This window comes from Mytilus californianus, unplaced genomic scaffold (genome assembly GCF_021869535.1).
Source record: "Mytilus californianus isolate M0D057914Y unplaced genomic scaffold, xbMytCali1.0.p SCAF_10, whole genome shotgun sequence".
NCBI lineage: Eukaryota > Metazoa > Mollusca > Bivalvia > Mytilida > Mytilidae > Mytilus > Mytilus californianus.
In genome coordinates this window covers 16,189,255-16,215,649 of record NW_026262582.1, presented here as the reverse complement: position 1 = coordinate 16,215,649, position 26,395 = coordinate 16,189,255, and the positions used below count along the sequence as shown (strand labels likewise).

Sequence of the window (26,395 nt, the reverse complement as noted above, 5' to 3'; positions counted from 1 at the left end):
ATTGACCCATACCAGCGGTACGTCTTTGTATATGCCTTTATAGGAAGAGACATTGTTTCTTGATATCATTTTATACTTTCATTGTTCGTAAAATTTATAGGAAACATTTTTCAGATTCTGAAACAATCAATATTTTAATATGAAAATAAGGAGATGTGGTATGATTGCCAATGAGATAACTATCCACCAAAATATATGATTGTGTTCATTTAGCTGTTAATAAACTTAACATTCAAACTTTTAAGTTTTCAGATTGATTGATTGTTGGTGGCTTTTAAAGTTTTTAGAAGCGGTACAGATATTCTTGTGCGAGTATGTATGAATTATATTTAATTTCCTAACGTACTGAACAGCTAACCCCGGGTTGGTTCAGGTTATCAAACGCTGACAGGAAATTTTTAAACAATTGAATGTATTTAATTTCAAATATACTATATAAAATAAACGTGTGTCACATTTTAAAGCATTGTAAGGAAAATTATAACCATTACCCAGAATGAGATGTGAACGACTTTATTGTCAGTTTTGTAATTTGAACCGGCAAGTAGAGAACGAGGTATATGTTTACTCCAATGTCCATAATATATCCAAAGCAGATGAACTTTTTTATCACAGATTAATAACCAATATCCCCATAAAAAAATCTCAGTGCAACCAACCTGTTTATATGGATAAACGAATTTAAGACAAAAGTGTTTTTGTTTATCTCTAATGTGTGCATGAATTTATAAAATTTCTGAAACCATTCTGTGTCAATTATAAATATAGATTTATCTTTCTTTTTGTTTTTGTTTATTAAGCTAACCAATGATGTCATGATAACTTTATTTATGATTTATTGTGCTCTACCAGTAACCTAATTAATATAATCAGAGAGGGCAGAGCGGAAAAGAGGTGTATGAAAGCATGAATGAACGTATCAAAATGTTTAATGCCCGAAAGACCCCTGTGATTAGGGAAAAAAAACAAAATTTTTACTTTTGAATTAACTGTATCTCACCCAGTATTATTTCAAGTTCCATAGGCTAGATGCGATCAAGATAGTCACCAAACTTTGATTTTTTTAGTCAGAGGACACCTCAAAAACTTTCATTGTGTTATATTGACAAAATGCATGTATTTAACAAATACTTGATGCATGAATGAGGCGTTATTGTTAGTTAGAGCCTGAGGTGGCATGGCGGGATAGCATATGCATGTTATGATGTACCCGTAAACAGAAGGACGAAAATGTCCGCCGGTCAAAGAATTTGAGAAATAATTTAGAAAAACTGGACACTCTGGTCAGACCATCAATCCGGATTACGCTGCTAAAATGTTTCGTCTTCAACTAGTATACCGACACTTCACTAGGGTGCATCACTGGATTTCTAAACAAGCTCCAAAGGGACATCCTACAGCAAAGACGTCGGAATAACCATTGCACGTCTAACCATGCTATATAAGATCAGCAACCATGGCAAGAAGTAAACATTACAGCAAGTCATAAACTCATACCACCAAGAGATTCTCCAGAAATATGGCTCAAAACTCTTTCTGATACCATCATGTAACATCACAACGAGGAAAGAATCGTTCTACCCATTAACCATTGGGGATTGGAACGCCTTACCCTACTCAGTAACACTCCGTGAGTAGTCTTGAATCCTTCAAGAAACTCCTGGCTAAAAATTAAATCTATAGTCACTTGTTTTTAACCCTCACTGTTAAATATATGTAAAGAAAAGTTTACCTTTTTAATTAAATTGTCGTTTGTCAATTACTTAATCTGAATGTAAATATTATATTTGCTGCAACTCATTTAAAGCCTCCTTCTCTGATGAGAAAGGTAAATATACTAGATATACTTACTGGAAGTGTGATGAGATGATTGAAGCTGTTGATTTTTATTCTTGATAATATGTATGTACGTTTCGGCAATAAAGTTTATCGACAGGATGTAGGTATTCCTATGGGCACCAATTGCGCCCCTTTAATAGCAGACTTGTTCTCGTACTGTTATGAATCACAGTTTATGGCCAAACTCAGGAAAGACCCGTCAGAATTGCATTTAATTAATAAATTCAACAACACGTATCGTTATCTTGATGAAATTTTTTCGTTGAATAATCAAGAATTTTCTTGATATACTGAAGAAATTTTTCCCAAAGGAACTTACTTTAAATAAATCAAATACAAACGGTAAATAAATGCATGTCCTTTCCTAGATTTAGATATTTCAGTTTTACATGGGAAACTCTAAACCAAAATTTACAACAAAAGGGACGATTTTTCGTTCCCTATTGTTAATTTTCTTTTTTTTGGACGGTGATGTTTCTTTGGCACCATCTTACGTTATTTATATATAACTCATTCGCTATGCCCGTGTCTGTTGTGACGTTTTGGATTTCAATGAACGTAGTCTATGTGTTACTGGTAGATTATTGAGTCAGGGATTTCGTTGCCACAGATTGCTTAAAATCTTTGCAAAATTCTTCCATAGATGTCAGGATTTGGTTTTGAGGTTTGGTTGTACTTGTGGAGAACTTGTTTCAGGCGAGATGGCACATCCTAATTTTTGCGGAAATGTTGTTTACCGAACCCGGAAATTTGAAGAAAATCTGGGTAGACCTATCGATCCTTTAAATAAACTTATTCTAAGGGGTTGCCGGTTCGGCACAGTACTGTAATTTAAGTGTTGTTTTATTGGTATTAGTGTTGGTTTTGTTGTCGGTGGGTTGGAATCAAACTAAATATTATTTTATATACATATATATGCACATTCATGGCTCTACAATGCTTTATTAGCATTAATGCACAAGGTGATGATCAGGTTTTTCTCTGACTGTTAATTACGTCTTTACACTAAATCCATTGGATGTTGGATGTGTACTGATTGATATTTTAGTCGTAGATGCATGAAATTTTTTTTGTTTGGTTGTTGTTGGCTTTGAACTGGCTGTCAGTGACTGCGAGTGCTCTCAGATCTGTGCGTGTTGTCTTTTTGTTGTGGTAATGTATAAGTACCCTGCCACGTCCACTCTGTGTTTTTGTTGGATTTGTTTCTATTTGTATCCATCTGATGAGTTGGGCCTTTTTCGACTGATTATAGTTTGTTCTTGTGTTGTGCTATTGCACCGCAGTCCCAGGTTGGAGAGGGTTGGCGCCTTCAGACTAGTTTGACCCCGCTGCGTTCTGTGTGTGCCTGTCCCGGGTCGGGGGAATATGGTCCGGTAGTTGTGGTTTGTTGCTGTTTATTTGTTTTCCGTTCATTATTTTGTACATAAATTAGGCCGTTAGTTTTTTTCGTTTGAATTGTTTTACATTGTCATTTCGGGGCCTTTTATAGCTGACTCACTCTCTCCACGCTCTGTAAGATACTGGCAGACACAGTAGCAGCAGCACCACCACTTGAGGTGTTCAGAACTCTATTAGTATGTGTGTCTTGGATTCATATACAGCTTTGTTAGACATTGTCCGGCTAATTTGTACAGTGTAAATGGTTTATTTAATAAAACTATTTATTTCAATATGTGGTTTCAGCCGTTTTTGATATTTTGTAAATTATTCGGAAACCATCTTACTAACGGACGGACAGGTGCCTTCTTGTAAGAAAAGTAAATGAAACTTTTAAACAGAAATTCAAATTGTGAATAAGTGATTACCCCCCCCCCCCCCCCCCCCCCCAAAAAAAAAAGAACCACACACACACACACACCGTGACACACAATCAAAAGCAAGGATTTGTAATGATCTTTGGTATTACAATCTTTCTCAATAATATATATAGGCCTCAAAAAATAAAGTTTTGGGGACAGTTGTTTGCTTTTTTTTTATTACAAATATTGACACTAACAGTCGAGGGTGTTAAATACTTTTCTAAAGTTAATACTTATCTAACGCCTCTGCATACGTGTGCTAAATGTGATTTTTTTTTAACAGAGGCAGTGCGCGATAGAACCTAAGAATATTTGTATTTATATAATTTAAAATATAGGCGCCAAAGGTCATAAACATTTGACATGATAATATCATTCAATAATAACGGTAACGAGTGATGAAAAAAATGACAAATTAAAATGACATTTTTAATAAATGACAAGAAGACAACCTTTGCCCCTGCCTCCACAATAAGTAAAACGGCAGAAGTCCATTACGTAATGCAATTTGGAACAAGTAAGGGTCTGGTCATTTGTAACCTGAAAAAGTGTGTGGTGGGGGAAATTAAGGGAGATGGGCGTTGAATTTTTTTGGGAATGGAAAGAGGGGGTATTCAAATTTTCAATACTTTAGATGGAGGGTATCAAAATATTTTGAGCAAATCTGTTTTTCAAACATGCAAAAATTATAGCTAATTTGGTGAATTCTCTAGATCAGTATCTGATTGTTCAGCAAAAGTGTCTAACACTTGATTCAAATGTCATAGAATAGAGAACGGAAACGTAGAATGTGTCAATTAGACAACGCGACCCAGGAGCAAAAACAACCCAAGGCCATGCACCAAGGGTCTTCAACGCAGCGAGAAAATCCCGCAGCCGGAGGCGGGTTTCAGTTGGCCCCTAAACACTAATGTGTACTAGTTCAGCGAAGTGGACGCAATGCTAAACTCGGAAACATTCAAATCAACCAAAATAAAAAAAAAACACTCAAGACTAACAAAGGCTAGAGGTTCCCGACTTGGGACAGACGCAAAAATGCGGCGGGTTTAAACATGTTTTGTGAGATCTCAAAAAAATATGTGGAATTAATAAACACACAGCAATACGCTTTATATCTCTTTTGTCATAATTTTTTTGCTTCAAACCTATTTCAATGTTTTATTCATGCGAGTCTGACCATCTTCTAGCTGTTTGTTTGTTGGACATGAAGAATGACAATAATAGGGAGTCATGGTTTGATGTTTTTGCAGGTTTTCTAGATGATTTCTTGATATTATTATCCTTTCCGTATAATAAACAAAAGAAACTCCACACTAAAATTTACGACAAAAGGGACGATTTTTTCGTTCCCTATTGTTAATTTTCCCTTTTTGGATGGTGATGTTCCTTTGGCACCATCTTACGGTGTTTATATTTCACAACTCGTTCGCTATGCCCGTGTCTGTTGTGACATTTTTGATTTTAACGAACGTAATCTATGTATTACTGGTAAATTATTAAGCCATGGATTTCGTTACCACAAATTACATAAAACCTTTACTAAATTCTTCCACAGATATAAAGATTTGGTTTTGAAGTTTGGTTGTACCTGTAGAAAACTTATTTCAAACGGGATTGCGCATCCTTATTTTTACGACAATATTGTTTACCGTTCCCGGAAATTTAGAAACGATCCTGGTAAACTTATCGATCCTTTAAATAAACTTATTCTAAAAGGTTACCAATTCAACACTGTAATCAGATCATTAAATATTGTTTTTATTGGTACTAATATTGATTTTGTTATCAGTAAATTAAAAGCAAACTAAATATTATTGTTATATTCATGGATCTACAATCTGTCGATACCTGTATCTTGGCATTGCACAAGGTCATGTTTTTCTCTGACCGACTTTATTAGCATTAATGCACAAGGTGATGATCAGGTTTTTCTCTGACTGTTAATGACGTCTTTACACTAAATCCATTGGATGTTGGATGTGTACGGATTGATAATTTAGTCTTAGATGCATAATTTTTTTTTCATTAGTTGTTAGTGGCTTTGAACTAGCTGTCAGTGACTGCGAGTACTTTCAGATCTGTACTAAGTGTCTTTTTGTTGTTTGGATGTACAAGTACCCGGCCACGTCCACTTGTATTTGTATTTTTATCCATCTGATGAGTTAAGCCTCTTTCAACTGATTTGTATAGTTCGTTCTTATGTTGTACTGTTACACCACTGTCCCAGGTTAGGGGGAGGGTTGGGATCCCGCTAACATGATGTTTAACCCCGCCACATTCTGTATGTTTGTGCCTGTCCCAAGTCAGGAGCCTGTATGTAATTCAGTGGTTGTCGTTTGTTTATGTGTTACATATTTGTTATTCGTTCATTTTTTGTACATAAATTAGGCCGTTAGTTTTCTCGTTTGAATTGTTTTACATTGTCATTCCGTGGCCTTTTATAGCTGACTGTGCGGTATGGGCTTTGCTCATTGTTGAAGGTCGTACGGTGACCTATAGTTGTTAATTTGTGTGTCATTTGGTCTCTTGTGGAGAGTTGTCTCATTGGCAATCATACCACATCTTCTTTTTTATAAACACTGATAATATTTTGATAGTTGTTTCCTTACATAATCATGATAATCAATCGTAAAACTCGTGATAGAGCATATATTTCAATAGTTCAAAAGGTGTGTTCCCATTTCGCCTTAGCTGGAAATTCCAGGTAAAAAAGGTAAAATATTTGTTATGATAGTTTGATATTTGTCTTTATTTATTCATTAAAATATGAAACATCCATATCCAATTTGTCATATCTAATAAGACTTTATTTACAAAATATAACACATGAGTAAAAAAATACAATTTCAGAAAAAGAAGAGCAACTATAAAAAAAAATATTTTAAAAGTGGGACACAAAAAATAAAAAAAAAATATCTTCTTTTAAATAGTATTTCATGGTAGAATTTGACATCAAAATAACAAATATCAACTAATTGCAATACAAACAAAACATAACTTAATTACGTTGTTTACAGAAGCTCCCATTTCGCCTTAGTTAATTCTTGTGTACCTGAAAATTTGTACTAAGGCAAACTGGGATTAATTTTATATAATTATTTTGACAGCTAAGGCGAAATGAGAATAAGCCGTTCAAAATGATATCTGAGTCAAGTGAGGAATTTTTGATATTGATTAATTTTCCGTTATGTCTTCGAGGTGTTCCCGTAGTCTTACAATAAAAAAAAATTTTTTTTTAGCCGGGTAGGAAAGGCATAACTTTTTTCTCGCTTCGAACGTTCCGTTCTGCTCAATTGATTAGATAACATCATAATTATCAACATGTTCTACCAGGAAAGTAGCAATAATTTACTAACGACAAATTCAATGTGCTGAAATTGAACGAAGGTGTGTATAAAATGTCAATGAGACCATAACAGGCATATCTAAATAAAGTTCCCTGCAGTCACAAGCAACTTCCCCACCAGAAACTTTATTTTCACTACTGATACACTATTTCATTGAATAATAATAATAATAGAAATATAACTTATATGTAATGTATGCATTCATTTTTTGTAGTAAATAATAAAAATATTGAAAAGACGTGTTTGTCATTTCAATGGGAATCTTTAATTTATTTTCCACTTGCTTTCCGAAATTTATGATGCGGCCGTGTACTTTTGTCAATTAAAAAAAATCCCGCCAAATTGCAGTTCTACAGTACATATGTTTGAAAACTTTAATTTCATATATTACCCAATTAATCTCAATTAAAAGTAAAAGAAAAATCAAAGACAACCAACATCGGAATGTGACAATGTGAATGTATTGCTAACCTAAATCAACATTAAACAGTTGACCTATTTCTTATATCTATCTCATACATATTCATAATATGCAGAAAAGAAGCCATGATGCCTGTTGTGTTCTTCCATGGTGGACAGTTTACAACTTTATTTGCAAAGTTAACACATAAACATTAAAAACGTCGTCGCTTAAAGAATTTCCCGAGCTCCTAGATGGACACATCGTCCATAATTACTCAAGTCGGAAGAGATGAGGAACTTCTTAACACGTTTCCTCCATCGGAAAAAGGTGAGTGTTTACGTCGAGGTGGCCACAACATGGCGATTTAGGATGAGAGTACCTGTTCTTACGCGGAACAAAATAGTCCATTACTTTACATGCAAAATTCACATTATATGAACGCGTAACAGCAGACCTTTACATTTTTGAGAAATTTTTATTTGATAAGTTTCTGATTTTACTACTAAACATGAAGCACATGACCCAGATTGTTAATTTAAAAGTTGAAGGTCGTGTAAACATTAGCCTGCCAAAAAATTCAAAAAACTTTATTGCCTGGTTTCAACGAGCTCCTAAGGGCTATATTTTACACACAATATTGTTATCCTAATAATTGATAATCAATAACACATCGTGTACTACTAAATAATGTATCTTTTTTGATAGTTTTTTGCTTGAATCTAACAGAAGGTTGTTAATTAATGGCACTTCCGGTGGTAACATCTCTGTTTACCAACTAAAAAATGTTGACATTTTTATCCCATTCCTGTATCATAGGGCCCTGATCTCTTTTCTTTTATAAAATTGCAACAAATAGATATATGGGCATTGCACAATTTATGCAACAAATGATAAAATTGCTTAACTAATAGTGTGCATTTCTACATGTTTCTAAAATTCCTGAACTTGAAGAAGTAAGGGGGATAATCAGGTTGACCCTGTATTTAAAGATCTATTTTTTAGTTGTTTCCCTTGGGAGGATCATAAATTTTTAATGACAATGGAGAGCTAGCGGAAAGAGCAAATGTGCATAATGTTTTTAACCTTTAAGTTTTTAAAACTTTTTAATTACCATTAATTTGTTGTTAATCTAAATACTTTTGCTACCAGAAGTTATTTTTCCCAAAAATAATAATTAAAATTGACAACAACACTTCAAAAGATCTGCAATTTTATTATCTATGTCTACATGTTTCGCCTGCAAGGCAGGCTTCATCAGGACAATTTTTATACAGAATTTAATCCCTGAAGTACTCAAAGTGGTGCAAGAAATTTGACGTCGTCATGGTGAGAGAAACAATGAAAAGTGAAAGTAGCAATACAGAGTTATAAATAGATAAGATAAATATAGAAAGTTAAAGTTTGTTTACAATGTAACTTGAGTTTGTTTTACTATTATATGATACATGAAATTGTTCTAATGGCTTGGTATCTAATTGGACGAACTTCCCATGGTTCCTACCACTTCGCAAGGCTTCTCTTCCAACCTGGCCATTGTTGGAGGTTACTACTTCCTGGCGCGTCGGCAACACATAGGAAGATTATGGTCGCCGCTATGTAAAATAAAATTGTCAAAAAATGTTCCCTTGTTAATTATTTGGTGACTCTCTATAATTTTTGGATCGTCTGCAGTAGTTGGTCTGTTTAATAGCATGGTTGTGAATTCCTAGTTCATTTAAGATCGGCGCCCGTGGTACGTTTTTTTTTCTGCTAACAGTTATATCTATCTGTTAAGGTGGTATCGGATTTCTTGGTCATCTTGGTTCAGTTGTTATTTCGTCGCAAGTATGGAATATTCCTTGGTCCATGTATATGCTGGTGGCCTGTAGATTGGCGCGTGTAGCAAGGCGGTTCCTTTCGGATGCAGGGGTTCACGATTAAATAATAAATTAAATTCCGTGTGGTGAACCAACGCCTGTGAAATCGTTTTGGTAGAGTCCCTGAAGTGGATACCTTGGTATGCCGGGTTGTCAAATCATGCAAATGAATGCAATCCTTAAATAATAATTAAAATTGACAACAACACTTCAAAAGATCTGCAATTTTATTATCTATGTCTACATGTTTCGCCTGCAAGGCAGGCTTCATCAGGACAATTTTTATACAGAATTTAATCCCTGAAGTACTCAAAGTGGTGCAAGAAATTTGACGTCGTCATGGTGAGAGAAACAATGAAAAGTGAAAGTAGCAATACAGAGTTATAAATAGATAAGATAAATATAGAAAGTTAAAGTTTGTTTACAATGTAACTTGAGTTTGTTTTACTATTATATGATACATGAAATTGTTCTAATGGCTTGGTATCTAATTGGACGAACTTCCCATGGTTCCTACCACTTCGCAAGGCTTCTCTTCCAACCTGGCCATTGTTGGAGGTTACTACTTCCTGGCGCGTCGGCAACACATAGGAAGATTATGGTCGCCGCTATGTAAAATAAAATTGTCAAAAAATGTTCCCTTGTTAATTATTTGGTGACTCTCTATAATTTTTGGATCGTCTGCAGTAGTTGGTCTGTTTAATAGCATGGTTGTGAATTCCTAGTTCATTTAAGATCGGCGCCCGTGGTAACCCGGCATACCAAGGTATCCACTTCAGGGACTCTACCAAAACGATTTCACAGGCGTTGGTTCACCACACGGAATTTAATTTATTATTTAATCGTGAACCCCTGCATCCGAAAGGAACCGCCTTGCTACACGCGCCAATCTACAGGCCACCAGCATATACATGGACCAAGGAATATTCCATACTTGCGACGAAATAACAACTGAACCAAGATGACCAAGAAATCCGATACCACCTTAACATATAGATATAACTGTTAGCAGAAAAAAAACGTACCACGGGCGCCGATCTTAAATGAACTAGGAATTCACAACCATGCTATTAAACAGACCAACTACTGCAGACGATCCAAAAATTATAGAGAGTCACCAAATAATTAACAAGGGAACATTTTTTGACAATTTTATTTTACATAGCGGCGACCATAATCTTCCTATGTGTTGCCGACGCGCCAGGAAGTAGTAACCTCCAACAATGGCCAGGTTGGAAGAGAAGCCTTGCGAAGTGGTAGGAACCATGGGAAGTTCGTCCAATTAGATACCAAGCCATTAGAACAATTTCATGTATCATATAATAGTAAAACAAACTCAAGTTACATTGTAAACAAACTTTAACTTTCTATATTTATCTTATCTATTTATAACTCTGTATTGCTACTTTCACTTTTCATTGTTTCTCTCACCATGACGACGTCAAATTTCTTGCACCACTTTGAGTACTTCAGGGATTAAATTCTGTATAAAAATTGTCCTGATGAAGCCTGCCTTGCAGGCGAAACATGTAGACATAGATAATAAAATTGCAGATCTTTTGAAGTGTTGTTGTCAATTTTAATTATTATTTAAGGATTGCATTCATTTGCATGATTTGACAACCCGGCATACCAAGGTATCCACTTCAGGGACTCTACCAAAACGATTTCACAGGCGTTGGTTCACCACACGGAATTTAATTTTCCCAAAAATGGTTAAAATGCCGATATATCCCTTTCAACTTATCATGCTTTGCGTGGGCAGAAGCCAATTTTTGTCCAGTAACTAAAGAACCAGTCTAGGAATGATAAAGGGAAGCAATTTGTTTAAAAAGTGTGTAATAACAGAATCAAATCGGTAATTGGCAAATGGACTATTGCCCAAATAGGATTTTATTCAATGCAACAATTCTTTTTTAAGGTAGTCAAATGTTATATTCAGCATATTATAAGTTTAGAGGATTGAAAACTGTAATAGAAAAAAAACAACAATTACATAATTAACAAGACAATCTTGACTTAAGTTGCAAGGCAGAAATGTATAATAAGTTTAAGGTAACTGCTGAGTAGAGGTCGTCAAGTTATGCTTATTTTTTGTTATTGAAAACCCATAATACATTAAAAAGCAGATTGGTCAATCCATTTATCTTATACATTTGATATTCTGATTTAAACAAAATGTTTAAACAAGATGAAAGGGTTTACTGGATGAAGGAAATTGCTGACTTATGTATAATTAATTCTAGTTTTTTGCTAATGTATTTTTTTTTTTTTTATCAAAGGGAAGTGAAAAGTATTTTTTAATTTCTGCAGACCTGTGACCTATCTTGAATAATGGGTGATTTTACCCAGTGATGACCCAATTCTTGAAATCTCCAATTATAAAATAGATTAAATCAATACTGAAAAAAGGCATTTAATAGAGAAGTTAGAAAAAATATTTATGAACATGCAAGAGTCTAATCTTTGACCAGCCTGAAATCTGTGTCCTATCCTATATGGCATCATAGAGGTCACAAGTCTATTCTATGTTCTTTTGTTCCACAAATATGTGTCCTTTTCAAAACGTCATGCACCTGTCCAATGTGTCGACATTTGATTATCAAAACATCATTGAGGATATGACATCATTGCATAGAGGGATAATGGTAGAACAGGATTCTAGCCCAGATAAATGGATGTATTTTATCAAGTAAGAGATAAAAGATGATTACTGAGGATCTTAGTCCAGAATAATACCCAAACTAGCAGAGTTCGCGAAAACTTATTTTGACCCGTCGGTCATGGGACCGACAAAGCATGATTATTTGTCAGTCCTACAAAATTTTAGCCAGTCCAACAAAATCTCTCAATTTTATCCTGAAAAAAAATTGATAACATATTTTATCGAAAAATAACTTTATTAATATTAGTTTTATTCTTCGCACCCACAGGCAAATACACCTTATCGCTATTTGTCCGCCATTACTGGACATCACACAGGTTCCCGTAAAATTTTGACGTCACAATACAAAATATCTGACGCCACAATGGAAAAGTGATTGTTGTTTGACGTCAATAGTTCAAGCGGGACAGATTCTCGGGTCAGCCGGGAATAGCGATAAGGTGTATTAACAATGAAAGACCAGTTCAGGTCTTCTGATTGTTCTTATTTAAAGTCATCTTCACTATCCATTTCATCATCTGAATCACTTTCTCGGCTGTTACAGTATTTGTTTGCTCCATTGTAGGGTTCAATCGCCGATTGTTTGCCAGGGATGGCTCTATGGACAAATTAAGTAGGCCACGTGTAGATCACCGCTTTGGTTTGTTTATAATAAATCCGTAAACCAGTACCGGAAATTGGCAGCGGATACATCTGATAACCGATGTAAACACTTATTGGAAACAGTTGCGGTACATCTAATAAACGATGTAAAACAGTGCCGAAATATGCACTACAACGGCCGTTTTTACATCGGTCATTGGGACCGGCACTAGCCTTCAAAATACTGGTCCGAGCCTCATTTTGACCGACAGGACCGACAGGACCGACCATTTTCGTGAACTCTGAACTAGGGTGCAAAGAAAATATTAAATGAGCTAAAAGTTGCCCCAGTTTCTGTCAAAAAAGTAACTTAAGTCTTGAAGGCAGAACAGTATCTCTTAAGTTGTTGATTCATGTCCCTTGTCCCTATGTTTGTTTGTTAGTTGATTTTTTTGTTTTGTGCCAATGGGCTGATGAGTCGAGCCTTTTTCAACTGTTGTGTAGTTCCACCAAGGTTCCAGGTTAAGAATGGCTTGGGTTGCAAACATGTGCCACATTCTGTATATATGCCTTTCTGAATTCAATTCACTTGCCTTTCCGAAGTCAAGTCAGACTATTAAAAGTCTGCATTATCAAATAGGCCTGGATTTGAATAAACAAAAGGGCCACATAATTGAGTTGTCATGGCATTAGGTGCAAAGGACCTCAGATTTTTTTATCATGATGTCACAGGAAGCAGATTGGAAAAAGGACACAGATGTAAGCCTGGATAAAGGGCCTCAGCTTTTAGTATCATGTCAAATGTCATAGGACATAGATTTGGGACTGGAAAGAGACTTGAGGAAAGGACACAGAGTAGAGACAGTGACATACATGTAGATTTGATGCTTACTTTAGTTACTTATTTACTCATTTAAAACCATAGAGAATTAAGATTAAAAACACTTAATGACTTATGACATGTATGAATATGTATATATGGGATGTATTGGGTCATTTTGCATTTATAGAGATTTTGAAAATTTGCAAGTTATAGTGTGCTTTTTAAAGGACAAAAAATTGATCAGCAAACATTTGTTTGCACATAATATATATTGTAGGGTAAGCAGCTAAAGATGGATCAAAATGTCAGTCTTAGTTTAGTCTGATAATATTGGTACATAAATAAGTCTTGTTTTTAAGGATATTTAAGTTAAAATTTCAAATTTGACCAACAGCATTGATAGTACTAGTATAATGCATTTTCTGTTTAAAATAACTAAATAACTTTTAATTCGAATGGTATATTTTCGATAAAAGTCCAAACAATACATAATATAGAATAATGCAGGTGTGATAAAATATGAAAAATAGAAAATAATGAGCAAATAAAGAATAAGAGAAAAATGACCCCAAAATAAAGAATACAAAAATGAAGAAACCCCTCCCCCATCTAGATCCCCATTTATATAAAACAAACATTCATGAAAACCTTGCATTACATAAGTATATTGATAATTTGTAGTGTGTTTTTTTTCTAACTATTTGCAGTAATTTTAAATGTCTCCAGTTTTTATTGGATATTTTGTTATTTTCTATAACTTTACTGTACAAAACAATGTTACATATACACTTGAGTTGAAACAGCAATGGTTTCCCTACTTCTTTATAGCACCATGTACTATAAATTTGGTGCTATACTATTGGAGGGAACCAGTGCAATATCAAATCCTATATGGTGCTACCTGGGATGAGCACTGAACAGATGTATTTCTTTTGGTTAATATTGGAATTTATGTCGAATGAAGAACTGTTTTCGGTCTGTGCATCTGTTCGTTCGTCCGTCTGTCTGTCCCGCATCAGGTTAAAGCTTTTGGTCAAGGTAGTTTTTGCTGAAGTTGAAGTCCAATTAACTTGAAACTTAGTACACATGTTCACTATGAATATGATCTTTCTAATTTTAATGCCAAATTAGAGTTTTGACCCCAATTTCACGGTCCACTGAACATAGAAAATGATAGTGCAAGTGGGGCATCCATGTACTATGGACACATTCTTGTTATACATTCAAAGGTCAGCATACATGTGTTTTTTGTCAGAAAGGGAGTCTTGATAAAAGTTTGTACACATAAATGCATGGAGATGTTCGATATATATGTCAATGTGACTGAAACTCAACAACTTAAACATATGGATTTTAAGAATAGACAAGTGTTTATACGATATATATGTATGTCAAGCTCTTAAGCTGTCTGACTCTTAGAGTTTTCTATATTAGCTCTAACTCTCAAATACTCAAGAAAAACATTACGGTTTATATGACTTGTCCTTTTGATTAGTTTATTCATGAGATAAAAGGGACAGTACTTGCTTGAAAAATTTGAAACACTTTAAGGTTTTGTAGTGAAAAATAGTCTTATATCATTTTCCTCTGTTTTTTCTTATTAACCATCTAGTGTAAATAACCTTAACTTAATCTTTAATGATCAGTATGTATTTTTTGCTACAATGTACTTTACAATTTAGATATAAATGGCAATTTAGCATGCAATCTGATTGAGCAATCAATCAAAATGTTGAGAAAAAAATTACAAAACTCATCAACAACATAGTTTGTACATTTGTACTTTCAATCCTGTTTTATTTTCTCATTTTTGCTGATTGCCTTCAATTAACCGTATAACTGAACAAACATTTTGCATTTCTGTTATATTTCAATAAGAGAGAAGTCAGGAGGGGCTGAATTTAAACAAAATTTGATGCCAGATATTGAAGAAAAAATTAATTTATTTGAATGTTTCAAAATAAGAAAAAATGCAGTTGTCTGAACCAAGTATTGTTGGTTGTTGGGACAGTTTCTTGTCCTTTAAAAAAATTTGAAAACAACATAAATGACATATACTTTTTGTAATATGTGTATTTATTTTGGGGAAATACATGGGTTTTGGCTTCTGGCTCCATGCTTCACAAAAGCTTATGACCAGGCTCTATCCAAAATTTAACCTAATTTGTTTTCAGTTTCTAATTAATGGGCTCTGGATCCAACTCTAGGGATCAAATTCTGGGACCATCTAGGCTCAGTTATATTAATGAGCTCAACCTAAATCTTAGCCTTGATCTCCAGGCTCTAATCAATGGGATCTTGGTTCCAGTTAGGGTTCTGGGGGCATCTAGGCTCACTTATATCCTTGGACTCTGTGGTGCCTTTGATTTTTAATATTTCTTTTATGAAAACTTTAATTTCTAGTCCAGTTTACGTGTACTATTGAGAAAAGTGACATAAAGAGGGCAGAGGTCTCTAAACATGATTGATCCATTGCATAAATAATTTCTAGTCCATTATACATTATAATATGGAATATTGAGAAAACCATGGAAAACTGACATAAAGAGATTTCTTAACACAATAGATCCAATTCATAAATAGTTTCTAGTCGAGGATACATGTAATATGTAATAAAGCAAAAACTGACATAAAGAGATCTCAAAACACAATAGATCCAATGCATAAATTAAATAATTCCTAATCCACTTGATGACTTAACTGTATCTACTTCTCACTCTACCAGTTTTATTATTGAATGTTATTCAACCAAACAAAAGTGCCACTTATTAATTTATTGTGTTTAATTATAAATCACTTGTTCATTTACTTACTAAACATGTACATGTGATAGAAGTAAAGTGGCTGGAAATTTTCAAAAATGTGATTTATATGTTATTTAAGTGTAACACATACACACACGACTGCCATGTTTTTCTTTATATATATACATATCAACAGCTCACCTATTGTTATTTTTTGCATTTTATGCCAACCTATGAACAGAAATATGTTTTGTTGGTCTCAAGTAGGTATTTACTTCAACTTGCATGTACATGTACAATCATAAGTTAGTAAGTAAATTTTATTTATAGTCTGCACGTGTATGATTGACAATTGCAATGAACATGAGCTTAACATGTACAATCATAAGTTAGTAAGTAAATTTTATTTATAGTCTGCACATGTGTATAATTGCCAGTTGCAATGAACATGAGCTTAACATATACAATCTTAAGTTAATAAGTAAATTTTATTTATAGTCTGCACATGTGTATAATTGACAATAGCAATGAACATGAGCTTAACATGTACAATCATAAGTTAGTAAGTAAATTTTATTTATAGTCTGCACATGTGTATGATTGACAATTGCAGTGAACATGAGCTTAACATGTACAATCATAAGTTTAGTAAGTAAATTTTATTTATAGTCTGCACATGTGTATAATTGACAATTGCAATGAACATGAGCTTAACATGTACAAATAAAATATGTAATACAGCTAACAGTTTTGATATGAAAGGTGTTTTTGGAAAGATTAATTGATTTCTCAGCATATTTTATGTTGACATAAATGAATGATCTCTGTTTACATTGATTGGTTTGTTTACATTAGTTAAATAAACTTTACAAGGGGAGATAATAAGGTAAATATACCTGTAAAGGGAGATTAGTCTAAAATATTTGACAATTTAAATCTCATTACCTTGTCCCTATTGAAGGTTTGAGCAGACAGGTTCAAATTAAAGTTAAATATGTATTCTGTTTGTTAAATTTCTTGAAAATTTTTTCCAAAAAGAGACAAATATTGTTGTTAATTTCTGTGTCTGTTGGTCTCTTGTTGAGAGTTGTCTCATTGGCAATAATACAACATCTTCTTATTTTTATGAACACTGACTTTTAATACTGATGATTTAATTTTCACAATGGTGTGAATGCTGGTTTGTACATTGACAAGTGTTGTCTTTCTAATGTAAAAGCTTTTATCTAATAATTCCGGGCACTCCGGCTGCCTCCACCAATAAAAACTGGCCGCCACGAAATAGCCCAAAAGCGGTTCTTAAAAGTGGCGTTAAAACACCAAAAATCAAAAATCAAATTTATCTAATAATTTGATATGAATATTAACAAATTATTTTGAAAGTCCCTTTGGTGTCTTCCACCCATTTTTTATTTCGTACATAAAAAGCATAACAGAAATACTCACTTTAAAATGTTTCTTATTAATAACTGATGTTAGATTTCCAACACAATAGGTCCCTATAGGTCTTTTTCCCAGAAAATTAAATGTGTTTTTTAATTCATTGGTTAAGTTCAATAAGTTTTGCAAATGCATAATACAGCAGGAAAAATATTTTACATAAACATGATAAAAAACCCTGAAGTTTCAACGTAGCGGTTTAGGGAATAACAGACTAATTCTTCATTTTCTAACAAAATGACTGTCATTTTACGCATGAAAAAAAATGGTTTGTTTACAGAGAAAACCAACAGTCAGTAACACAACAAAAATTAAAAAATTGTAAATCACAGAAACATTCTTTATTAATAAATAAACTGCCTTTACAGCTTTTCCACACTTTGAAAAGGCATATCACATTTCTTAATGATTGAAAATATGTGATTTTAAAAGGCCCTTGACTCAAGAATGAAAAGATGGTAGCTGCTGGTGTAAGTATGTTTATTGATATAAAGCGGTGTTGAAGTAAGAGGTTTAGCTAGCTTTAAAACCAAGTTAAACCCACCAATTTTTTCGTAAAAATGACTGTACAAAGTCATGCATATGATAGTTGTTTTCCAACATTTTTTACTTCACTTCAGATTTCTTGTGGCTACACTTATAACTCGTACCTCCACTCCAGCCAGGGGTTAATAAGAACCTACCGTAATCTGTAGGCACTAAATTTTTTCCTTGAATTTTTTACTATTAAATTGTAATAGAACCATTCCAGACCCTGTCTCTTTGTGTAATCTACATGTATTTAAACCTTCATATAATTCTGGACGATAGGCCTGTAAAGTTTGGATTGTCTTTCTGCATTGTGGGAAAAAAATGAATTTAGTAGGGTATTGGTATTGTTAAGGGTTAAAAGGTGGAATATTTAGTCCCTGATATTAAGCTAAGAAACATCAGTGATCTTAATTCTGGATCCCTGCCTGCCACAGTTTGTTATAACACATGGAAAAGGAATTAGAATTCTTCATGTTACAAGATACAATCGCTACAAGAAAAGAAAACAGAAAATTTCCACATATAATTGTAACCTTTTCTGTTATTTTATTAATAAGAAGCGACAGTAATGGCTAGTATGTATTAGAAGCATACTGGTCCAATCAAATTACCAGCTCGTTAGAACAAGAAGAATATGTGATATCTTGCCAAATGTTATCAACAAGAAACAATCAGCTGATGTTTAGTGCTTGATAGATGTTTACTTTGTTGACAAACAATGATTGCGCAATAGTTGTCAGATGTATAAATATGTTAGTCAGTGCATGTGGGCATAGAACAAAATGTGGACTATAATTAAGTGATGGATTCATTGGACTTGGCGGAGGACTTAGACATAATGTAGAAAGCATAAACTAATAACACAATCATGGCCGACTAGCAGAATTTCAACTGTCATTGAAACATCAGATGTACAGTTACATGTACAATGTGGATAAATACATGAATAGAGATAAATTGTAATGAGGTTAATTGGGTCAGTTAACAAGGTTAAGACACATATAAGTCATGCTTTATGGAAATTATTGATAAAAAAAACCCAAAAGATTGGAGAAAACTGTTTTAAAGCAAAAAATAAAGGGAATTCACTACTACCACTACATGCACTGTTTTGGTCTGAAAAGTTGTCACAATTTTACACCTATTTACATGGCAATTCCTTCTCAGAGTCCGGTCTGATTTACACTTTCTCTCATGTAAACTGTAAAGTCCTTCTCAGTAGTCCAGTCTGAAATGTTGTCACAGTTTTACACCTATTCACATGGTAATTCCTTCTCAGAGTCCAGTCTGATTTACACTTTCTCTCATGTAAAGTCCTTCTCAGTAGTCCAGTCTGTAATGTTGCCATGATTTTACACTTTCCTCCATTCAATAGTATTATGTAGTTCATTGATCTGGTAGCATGTATATATATATATTATAAAGAATGTGATTGGTCGAATTCCATTTTCCTGACATACTTATCAGATCAGTCTGAAATTTTTGCCAAAATTTAGCAAATTGCCAGTTGTACTGGTCGTCATGTTCTGCTTGTTCATTGTACTAATAATAGAACCATCATGTACAAAATGTTCATAGTATGAGGGTCTGGATGGGGATTACTAATTAGAGAATAATAGGCCCGGATTAGAGAAAAATGGTAAAAAAAGAAAAGAATAAAGAATAGGGAATAATGGGTTACTAATATAAAGAATAGAAACATGCAAAAAAATAGAGAAAAATGACCTAGAAGAATTAAAGAATACAGAAATGAAGGACCTTCCATTCAGACCCTCAAGTACATGTATTCTAAATGTATTCTATATATATTTCTACTGACCTCATACTTCCTCATGCCTCATGAGGTTAAGCTGAAGTTACAGTAAACCTTCTCCAAACCAAACACTGTCATGATTTTTTTGGGTTAATACATATGTATATATACATGTGTACAAATATTTGATGAAATGTTTATTTTATTTTTTGATAGTCAGGTTTTACATCACCCTTTCAGCACCACACGACAAAGGTGTGACAGCGTTTTAAGAAATATAACAACAAATAATATTGATTTGCAAAGAAATGAAAATTATCAATCATTTGAAAATCTCTCTTTTTGTCTCTCTGACTCTGTCTTTCTCTAGCTAGATCTCCATTACACTGTCTCTCCCTCTCTATCCTTTTTACAATCTTCTTATAGTTACAAGTCTATAAATATTGAATAGAAAAAAAGGATTGAGATTTACATGTGATGTTTATATATTGCATGTTGTTTGTTCTGATTTCATAAATAAGTCAAACAGTATACATGTATTTTAATACAATATGGTTGTGAGTTTATCTACCATTCAGGATAAATAATGCGTACAAATAGTTGTCTTGGGTCAAATTACTGAAGAATATTAATTGAATGTCCTCAGGATACAAGAGTTCTATTTAGACAGGTTTCTTTAATTGATCTTCAAGTGTCCTGTTTAGACAGGTTTCATTTTACTGCAGATTCATATATTATCGTAGGTTCCAATTTTTGTGAATTGAGTAGAACTTGTATTTTGGTGGATATTTGATTTCGTGGTTTTGCGGAAGTCTGCATACAAGCTTATAGAATATTTATAATTTGTTGAACATTTAAACTTGTGGTTTCCCTATACCCATGAAAATTGGTATTCAATGAATAATAATGGATCCACTCTGTCTTATAACAGCATTTGTAACCAGGTCTGGAATAATTATAATAATAAGGCTTTATTCAGACATTTCAGAGTTGTTGTGAACTTTAAAGGGACATTAGCTGTCAAATTCATGTTCATATTTTATTTATATCATACTCAAATGAATATCAAAATTACAAAAAGTACAAAAGAACAATAAGCAATGCATTGGCTCCCTATAATTAATGTATCAGCATTTTGTACATATTTTAGACCAGACTACCGATGGTCATTTATCCCTTTATCCTGATATAAACATTAATATGAATATGAGTTTGGTGAGCATGTGCAATCAAATTCTTTAAGATATTTTTTCAGATTCATATGAGTTGAATTGCCCTTGCAAGGCAATAATACACCAGTGATGTTTTTGTCCCCTGTGTAACACGTTGCGGGGGACATGGAACTACTGTGTGTCCGCCCGTCCTTCCTTCCGTCCCGTCTTGTTAGCGCTCTCATGGGTACAATTCGTGCCAGATTTTTATAAAACTTATACTATAAGTTAATATCAGCAATATCACGGACAAGTTCTATCATGGTGGCCGATTGACTTTTTTTAAAAGAGTTATGCTTCTTGGAAATATTAAATTTATGGAAAATGGCCTTGTTAGTGCTCTCACGGGTACAATTCTTGCCAGATTTTTATAAAACTTATACTATAGGTTAATATCAGCAATATCTCAGACAATTTGCATCATGGTGGCCGATCGACTTGTTTTAAAAGAGTTATGCCCCTTGGAAATATTAAATTTATGGAAAATGGCCTCGTTAGCGCTCTCACGGGTACAATTCTTGCCAGATTTTTATAAAACTTATACTATAGGTTAATATCAGCAATATCTCGGACAAGTTCTATCATGGTGGCCGATCGCCTTTTTAAAAAGAGTTATGCCCCTTGGAAATATTAAATTTATGGAAAATGGCCTCGTTAGCGCTCTCACATGTTCAATTCTTGCCAGATTTTTATAAAACTTATACTATAGGTTAATATCAGCAATATCTCAAACTAGTTGTATCATGGTGGCCGATCAACTTGTTTTAAAAGAGTTATGCCCCTTGGAAATATTAAATTTATGGAAAATGGCCTCGTTAGCGCTCTCACAGGTACAATTCTTGCCAGATTTTTACAAAAATAATACTATAGGTTAATATCAGCAATATCTAGGACAAGTTTTATCATGGTGGTTGATCGCCTTTTTTAAAAGAGTTATGCCCCTTGGAAATATTAAATTTATGGAAAATGGCCTCGTTAGTGCTCTCACGGTTACAATTCTTGCCAGATTTTTATAAAACTTATACTATAGGTTAATATCAGTAATATCTCGGACAAGTTCTATAATGGTGGAGGGTTGACTTTTTTTAAAAGAGTGATGCCCCTTGGAAATATAAAATATGTGCAAGGTGGGGGACATTGGAACTCTATTCTTTTATTTAGCTTATTTTGACAAAATTGAACCACACTAATGGCTAATAGCATGAATAGCGAAATATTATTTCTTAATTCAGCTTTTATATAAATGTTTGAAAAAAAAAATCATGTTTTATTTTTTTGACGAATTGGCAGCTAATGCTCCTTTAAACAAATAAGATTAATCCGGAGGGCCCTCGTAGTTATTCTTTCGATTCCTCTGGGAGATATTGGTTAATTATAACAAATCACGTTTTACCTCATTCTTAATGTCTATAGACTGTTTAATATTAAGGAATTCTTAGTATGTTGATAGCAGAGACACTGACTATAAAGTAGTTTCATTTTTTTTAGGTTTTGGAAAACTTCCCATTACATAATGAAGTACAAATGTATATAGAAGTGTAAGAAGATACAATTCGTACACTTACAATCACTGCTTGTGACATTGTTTAAATCCTTAAGTTAATATTTCTACCTCAGCTGAAATTTGTTTGTTAAGACTGGTAAAGCTACTTTTAAAAAAAATATACAGTCAAACCTGCTATAGAGGTTACCGTTTTTAAGCGAAGGTCACCTTCTTTTTCCCGCTAATGTTATACCTATGCACTTTGAACCTTAAATTGAAGGTCACCTCTCTTTTCTCTGGTCCCAAGGGCTTCTTTTTTATATACAGGTTTGACTAATTATAGTGATGCATATTACCGGTAAAGTTCATTAGCTGATTCAAGGGTCAGAGGACATAAACAGCTGATAATCTTTACCTAAGAATTTGGTAACCCTTTACATTATGGCTAGATAAACTATTTCTTAATTATTATTTGTTGCCCTAAATTGGACATCTTCTACTTTAGGGATCATCTCCCATATATATCCAGACTAAAGTTTGTTAAACTATCCTTAATGCTAAACCTTATCCTAAATCATACTAACCCTAACCTAGAACATCCCCTAACCTTACCATAATCATAAATGAACACTAATCCTAACATATAGGGACCCCTAAAGTAAAAGAAGGCTCTAAAATGGTTGTTAAATGAATTAGTATACAGCAAGTATGAAAATTATCTTGCTTTTGTTAGTAAATTTTTATCCCAGATTATTTTTGTTTTACTCTGTAAATTTGACCTATTAAAGGATGCATACATGTACTATAACATGATAATATATCACAACATAAGTTAATCACTAGTAATAAACCCTTACCTAGGTAAACTATAACAGAAATAAAGAACCTAAAAATGATTTTATCAAAATTCACAACTGAAACAGAGGCATGGGACATGAATAAAAAACAATTTCAGTCTTCACAATAAACTTTTGCAGCCAGTGGCCCAACACACTTTTTTCGGAAAATTTTGTGTAGATTAAATTGGCCTGTAGTAGAAATTCTTACAGCCAGAAAGGAAAGCCTGGGCTTGTGTGCCAGTGGCAAAAAGAGTGAAGACTGCCAATTTTAAATTCCATGAATTAAAATGGCATTGATGTTCCAGGTGGACTTCCCTTAAATTGACTTCTATGATCAAAATTTTACAAGCCTGGGCTGGTTTGGCTGCGGCCAGGCAAGGGTGATGACTACCAATTTTAAATTCCATAATTTATAATGGCATACTAGAAGCTGATCCTCAAAGTTGACTTCTTCTATGAATTGCTGGAGTTTCTCAAGTGAAAATTATTTAAGTAAGTGTATAGCTTTTTATTAGGATTCCTGGGGCTAAGGTTGAATAGGCTACATAAAGATAATTCCCTAGTGGATAATTATTGAATCTACTCAATACAATATATAGAGATGTATTTATATGGTATGATGATCAGAAAAACTACATTGTAGTTGACTAAAATAGACGTAAATTCCCTTTACACGCAATGCATTTATTAAATCGTTTCTATATATAGGATGAAATTAATCAACCAATCTCTAGTAATTTAAGAACCAATATTTCTATTTGTTTATCACATTTTGTAGCAATGAATTTGTTAAAATGGTCATTTACAGTTTTTGATGTTTATGGAAATTTACATTAGTTAATGTTTGCATGAATTTCATAAACAGGGTGGCAAATTATACCAAATGAATGGAAGCCTGTTTGAAGAGTTGCCAACGTCAAATCACAAATTGACAGTGGCAACTCCTACACAGTACTGTTTTTATTCTATTATAATACAATATTAATAAAATGTTAAAGATAAACATTTTAAATATTAGAAAACATCATTTGTGATAGCTTAATGTTGTTGCAAATGTCTCTTGAACATCAAACGTGTAATTGATGTCATCTAATCGATATGGTCATAACCTATCGTATTACATTAGAATGTCCATTGATATCATCTGGATTTCTGAAAGTTGTATACAAATTCCTTAGAAGTCTAATTAAGAGGTATCTGTTTTACAGACATAAATCTTGATTTTATTGTCACTAAGTGAGTGTCACCTACTTATCAACCTATTTTACATACATGTATCAATGGATAGCACAGACAGGTAAACAGTAAAATCAATATTTACATCCACATGCTTGAACTATATTACTGTTAAGGCACCTTGCCACTGTCAAAGTTTTCTTGTACAAGTTTTCTTGGTCAAAGTTTTTGATGGATTTTTTTTATTGTGACAACCATCAAAGAAAAGGTTGATCAAAACTTTGAGGACTTAGATGGAATAGAATCTCATCCTATTTTTCTAGAAACTTGGATGGATTTTGACAGAAATTATTCAATCACAGTGCAGTTTTTTCTTTGACCAAGTTTTTAATGGAAAACTTTTAGAATGACAACTGATGAATTCGACCAAGTTTACCAGGTTAAAGACTTTGACTAAGTTTTTGATGAAATTTTTTGATAATGACAACAGTTGACTTGGACCAAGTTTACCTGGTCAATGAAGACCAAGTTAACTTTGATAGTGACAATCAGGCTTTTAAAATGCAATTTTTTGCCATAGTGATTTAGTGGTGAAATACTTAATTTTTTGCTTTTCTAGAAAAGCGCTTACAATGCACCAAATTTATAAAGTGTTTTTTTTTTTATTATTCATAAATGTCATATGTTTTTTCAGTAGACATAAAATGTTGAATAAAAAGTCTTTCACAAAGTCTTCAAATTTTTTTCCGTATAAATGATAGTACTTCCATGATGATAATGACATGAGGTTATGGGCTGGGAGTCCTTCCATTCTGTATTCTTTAATTTCTTATGTCATTTTTCTCTACCCTTAATATTGTTTGCCCAATTTTCTATATTCTTTATATTTTAACAACCTCAATAATCTCTATTCATTATTTGTTCTGAACTTCTTTTTCTGTAGAATTGGTCCATTATTCTCTATTCTGTAAACCCCATGCAGACCCCCATAGTCAGAGTCATACATTGACACCATACTAGCAAGGAATTTTGGGGATATTTTATTAATTAGTAAAAGTGGTGTTGATTCATTTTTCATAATAGACATTTCTTTGATGAGTTTTTCAGAATTTGGTCAAGTTGCTGATTTTTTAAAGGTCACATACTCCTATAAAAATGGAAAAACCAGATTGTAGTGGTGGTCTGCTATTTTTCAGATCCCTATCTGATTTAATTTAAATCTAGAAATAAATCCAAATGGAAAATAGAATGTTTTGCATGCTAATCAGAATTGAAAGCGACAAGCTTCTCTAATCCTTGATGGAGAGGTTGGTGTTTAATTACCAAGAAATAAAGAGAAAAGAATAACAAAGCCATTTATAGGCATTGATTTTTGATTTTCTTATTTTTAGATTGATTTTCACATTTGATGTACACAATGAATTGATTGAATAATGATAAAATGTATTAAATATCTTTTTTGTGGCATGTGAATGTTTTTATAGCTATTCTATTTGATAAATATTTTGTTTCAACTCTTCAAAATAAAACATGTTCATCAAAACAAAAAATTCAATTAAATATCAGGATATACATATATTGGATATCAGTCTGTCAGTTCTGGACTTTGCTCCAATGTAAATAATAATAAACATCCTCGATGTCATATGTCTGCACTTTTTATAGCTATCTATAAGGTATGGGTTTTGCTCATTGTTCAAGGCCTATGTTGACCTATAGTTGCTTTTATTCGTCTCCAGTGGATAGTTGTTTCTTTGGCAATCAGCCACCACTTATTTTATATCATTATAACTTTTTGCTGATTTGCCTTAGAAAAATTGAGAGAGTTTAAACTGATCAAAATAACAGAATACCACTGTGCCCTTATGACCCCTAAAATATACATGAGTTGCAAGTTCAGTAGG

The 26,395-nt window shown here is 33.3% G+C and overlaps 1 protein-coding gene across 1 annotated transcript in view; it reads left to right on the top strand.

The window, feature by feature from the left end:
* Positions 1–7,525: 7,525 nt before the first annotated feature.
* The window catches only part of LOC127717697 (carboxy-terminal domain RNA polymerase II polypeptide A small phosphatase 1-like), a 52,246-nt gene continuing 33,376 nt past the window's right edge, over positions 7,526–26,395 (top strand). Inside the window, exon 1 of the mRNA XM_052223453.1 lies at positions 7,526–7,715. Within this exon, the coding sequence (XP_052079413.1) occupies positions 7,640–7,715 (76 nt within the window). The 5' untranslated portion in view covers positions 7,526–7,639. The remainder of the gene's footprint in view (positions 7,716–26,395) is intronic.